The sequence below is a fragment of the Lampetra planeri genome, chromosome 65 (genome assembly GCF_965212315.1).
Source record: "Lampetra planeri chromosome 65, kcLamPlan1.2.h2, whole genome shotgun sequence".
Classification (NCBI taxonomy): Eukaryota; Metazoa; Chordata; class Hyperoartia; order Petromyzontiformes; family Petromyzontidae; genus Lampetra; species Lampetra planeri.
Genome location: NC_136171.1, coordinates 2,142,501 through 2,145,000, shown reverse-complemented (window position 1 = coordinate 2,145,000; position 2,500 = coordinate 2,142,501). Strand labels below are relative to the sequence as shown.

The following is a 2,500-nucleotide window of genomic DNA, read 5'->3' as shown; positions in this document are numbered from 1 at the left end:
TACTAGTTGGCTGTGTCGGGTGGTGGCGGGTTTTAACGACACATTTATATATTTACGCGATCCAACCCAAAAAACCTCTCTTATGGATGATATTGTTCGCGAAAGCCTACGTGTTAAATTCACTTACTCACACATCAACCACTCACCCATCCACTCACACACTCACCCACCCACATATTCACCCACCCACTCACCCGCCCACTAACCCACCCACTGACCCACCCTTCCACCCACTGAGCCACCCTCTCACCCACTGACCCACCCACCCACCCACTAACCCACCCACGCCCTCACTCACCCACCCACTCACCCACTCATACACCCACACACTCATACACCCACACACGCATACACCCACACACTCACCCACACACTCACCCACTCAACAATACACCCACTCACCCACTCACCCACCCACCCACGCACTCACCCACCCACCCACCCACCCACTCACCCACCCACCCACTCACCCACCCACCCACTCACCCACTCACCCACTCAACAATCCACTCACCCATCCACACACACTCACCTACTCACCCACCCACTCACCCATCCACTCACCCACCCACCCACTCACCCACTCAACAATCCACTCACCCACCCACTCACCTACTCACCCACCCACTCACCCATCCACTCACACATTCACTCATCCACCCACCTACACACTCACCCACCCACACACTCACCCATCCACACACCCACACACTCACCCACCCATCCACACACTCACCCACACACACACTCACATACTCACCCACTCACCCACTCACCCACACACTCGCCCATCCACATACACACTCACACACTCACCCACTCACCCACACGCCCTCTCACTCACCCACTCATCACACTGCAGGTCTCTCCGCTTCTTCCCAGCACACCGCTCCACTTTGTACTTCCCTCCCTCCCCCCACCGCCATCGCCCCTTCCTGCCCGAACAAATGTCACTCTCTCCCGACTCAACAAACACATTCGCCACGGCAGCTTCGACTGCCGCTGTTTGTTGCCGGTCGCTCGGCGTTTTTTTGAGGGCCAGTGGGAGCCCGCGCTGAAGGGAGTGTGCCACGGTGTGCCGTGGTGTGGTGTGCCGTGGTGTGGCGTGGTGTGTGGTGTGCCGTGGTGTGGCGTGGTGTCGTGTGTCGTGCCGTGGTGTGGTGTGTGGTGTGTCGTGCCGTGTTGTGGTGTGGCGTGGCGTGCCGTGCCGTACCGTGGCATGGTATGCCGTGCCGTGGTGTGGCGTGGTGTGTCATGACGTGCCGTGGCATGGCGTGCCGTGGTGTGCCGTGCCGTGCCGTGACCAGGCAATGTGTGGGCTCCGCCGCAGATCGTCAAGGAGGAGAAGATCAAACTGTCCGTCAACGACTTTATCGTCAAGGCGACGGCACTCGCCTGCCTCAAGGTGCCAGAGGCCAACTCCTCCTGGATGGACTCCGTCATCCGGCAGTGAGTCCTCACCCAGAACGCTCACCACGAACACTCACCCAGAGCCCTCACCACGAACACTCACCAGAGCCCTCACCACGAACACTCACCCCGAACACTCACCCCAAGCCCTCACCCAGAGCCCTCACCACGAACACTCACCCAGAACCCTCACCACGAACACTCACCCCAAGTCCTCACCCCGTGTCCTCACCCTGAACACTCACCCCGAACACTCACCCCAAGTCCTCACCCCGAACACTCACCCCGAACACTCACCCCAAGTCCTCACCCCGTGTCCTCACCCCGAACACTCACCCCGAACACTCACCCAAAGTCCTCACCCCGAACACTCACCCCGAACACTCACCCCAAGTCCTCACCCCGAACACTCACCCCGAACACTCACCCCAAGTCCTCACCCCGAACACTCACCCCGAACACTCACCCCAAGTCCTCACCCCGAGTCCTCACCCCAAATCCTCACCCAGTGTCCTCACCCAGAGTCCTCACCCAGATTCCTCACCCCAAATCCTCACCCAGAGTCCTCACCCAGAGTCCTCACCCCAAATCCTCACCCAGAGTCCTCACCCAGAGTCCTCACCCCCAAATCCTCACCCAGAGTCCTCACCCCCAAATCCTCACCCCAAATCTTCACCCAGAGCCCTCACCACGAACGCTCACCCAGAGCCCCCACCCCGAGTCCTCACCCCCAAGTCCTTCCTGAGTTCTCACTCCAGGTCCTTACCCTGAGCCCTCACCCCGAGTCCCGAATCATCCACACATCCTCATCATCATGGTGCTGATGACGATGATGCTGATGATAATGATGATGACGATGATGATGACGATGATGATGACGATGATGATGATGATGATGACGACGACAATGACGACGACGATGACGACGATGATGATGACGACGATGATGACGACGATTATGATGACGATGATGATGATGTCACAATTGATGACGATGATGATAACAATGATGATGAAGATGACGATGACGATGACAATGAAGATGACGATGATGATGACGACGATGATGACGACGATGATGATGATGATG

At 57.8% G+C, this 2,500-nt stretch overlaps 2 protein-coding genes across 2 annotated transcripts in view; both read left to right on the top strand.

The window, feature by feature from the left end:
• The window catches only part of LOC144737186 (MAM and LDL-receptor class A domain-containing protein 1-like), a 328,015-nt gene that overhangs the window by 287,531 nt on the left and 37,984 nt on the right, over positions 1-2,500 (top strand). The gene's annotated exons all lie outside the window — the stretch shown is intronic.
• Positions 1-2,500, top strand: part of LOC144737134 (dihydrolipoyllysine-residue acetyltransferase component of pyruvate dehydrogenase complex, mitochondrial-like) — a 12,898-nt gene that overhangs the window by 4,367 nt on the left and 6,031 nt on the right. Inside the window, exon 4 of the mRNA XM_078619833.1 lies at positions 1,331-1,449. Within this exon, the coding sequence (XP_078475959.1) occupies positions 1,331-1,449 (119 nt within the window). The remainder of the gene's footprint in view (positions 1-1,330; positions 1,450-2,500) is intronic.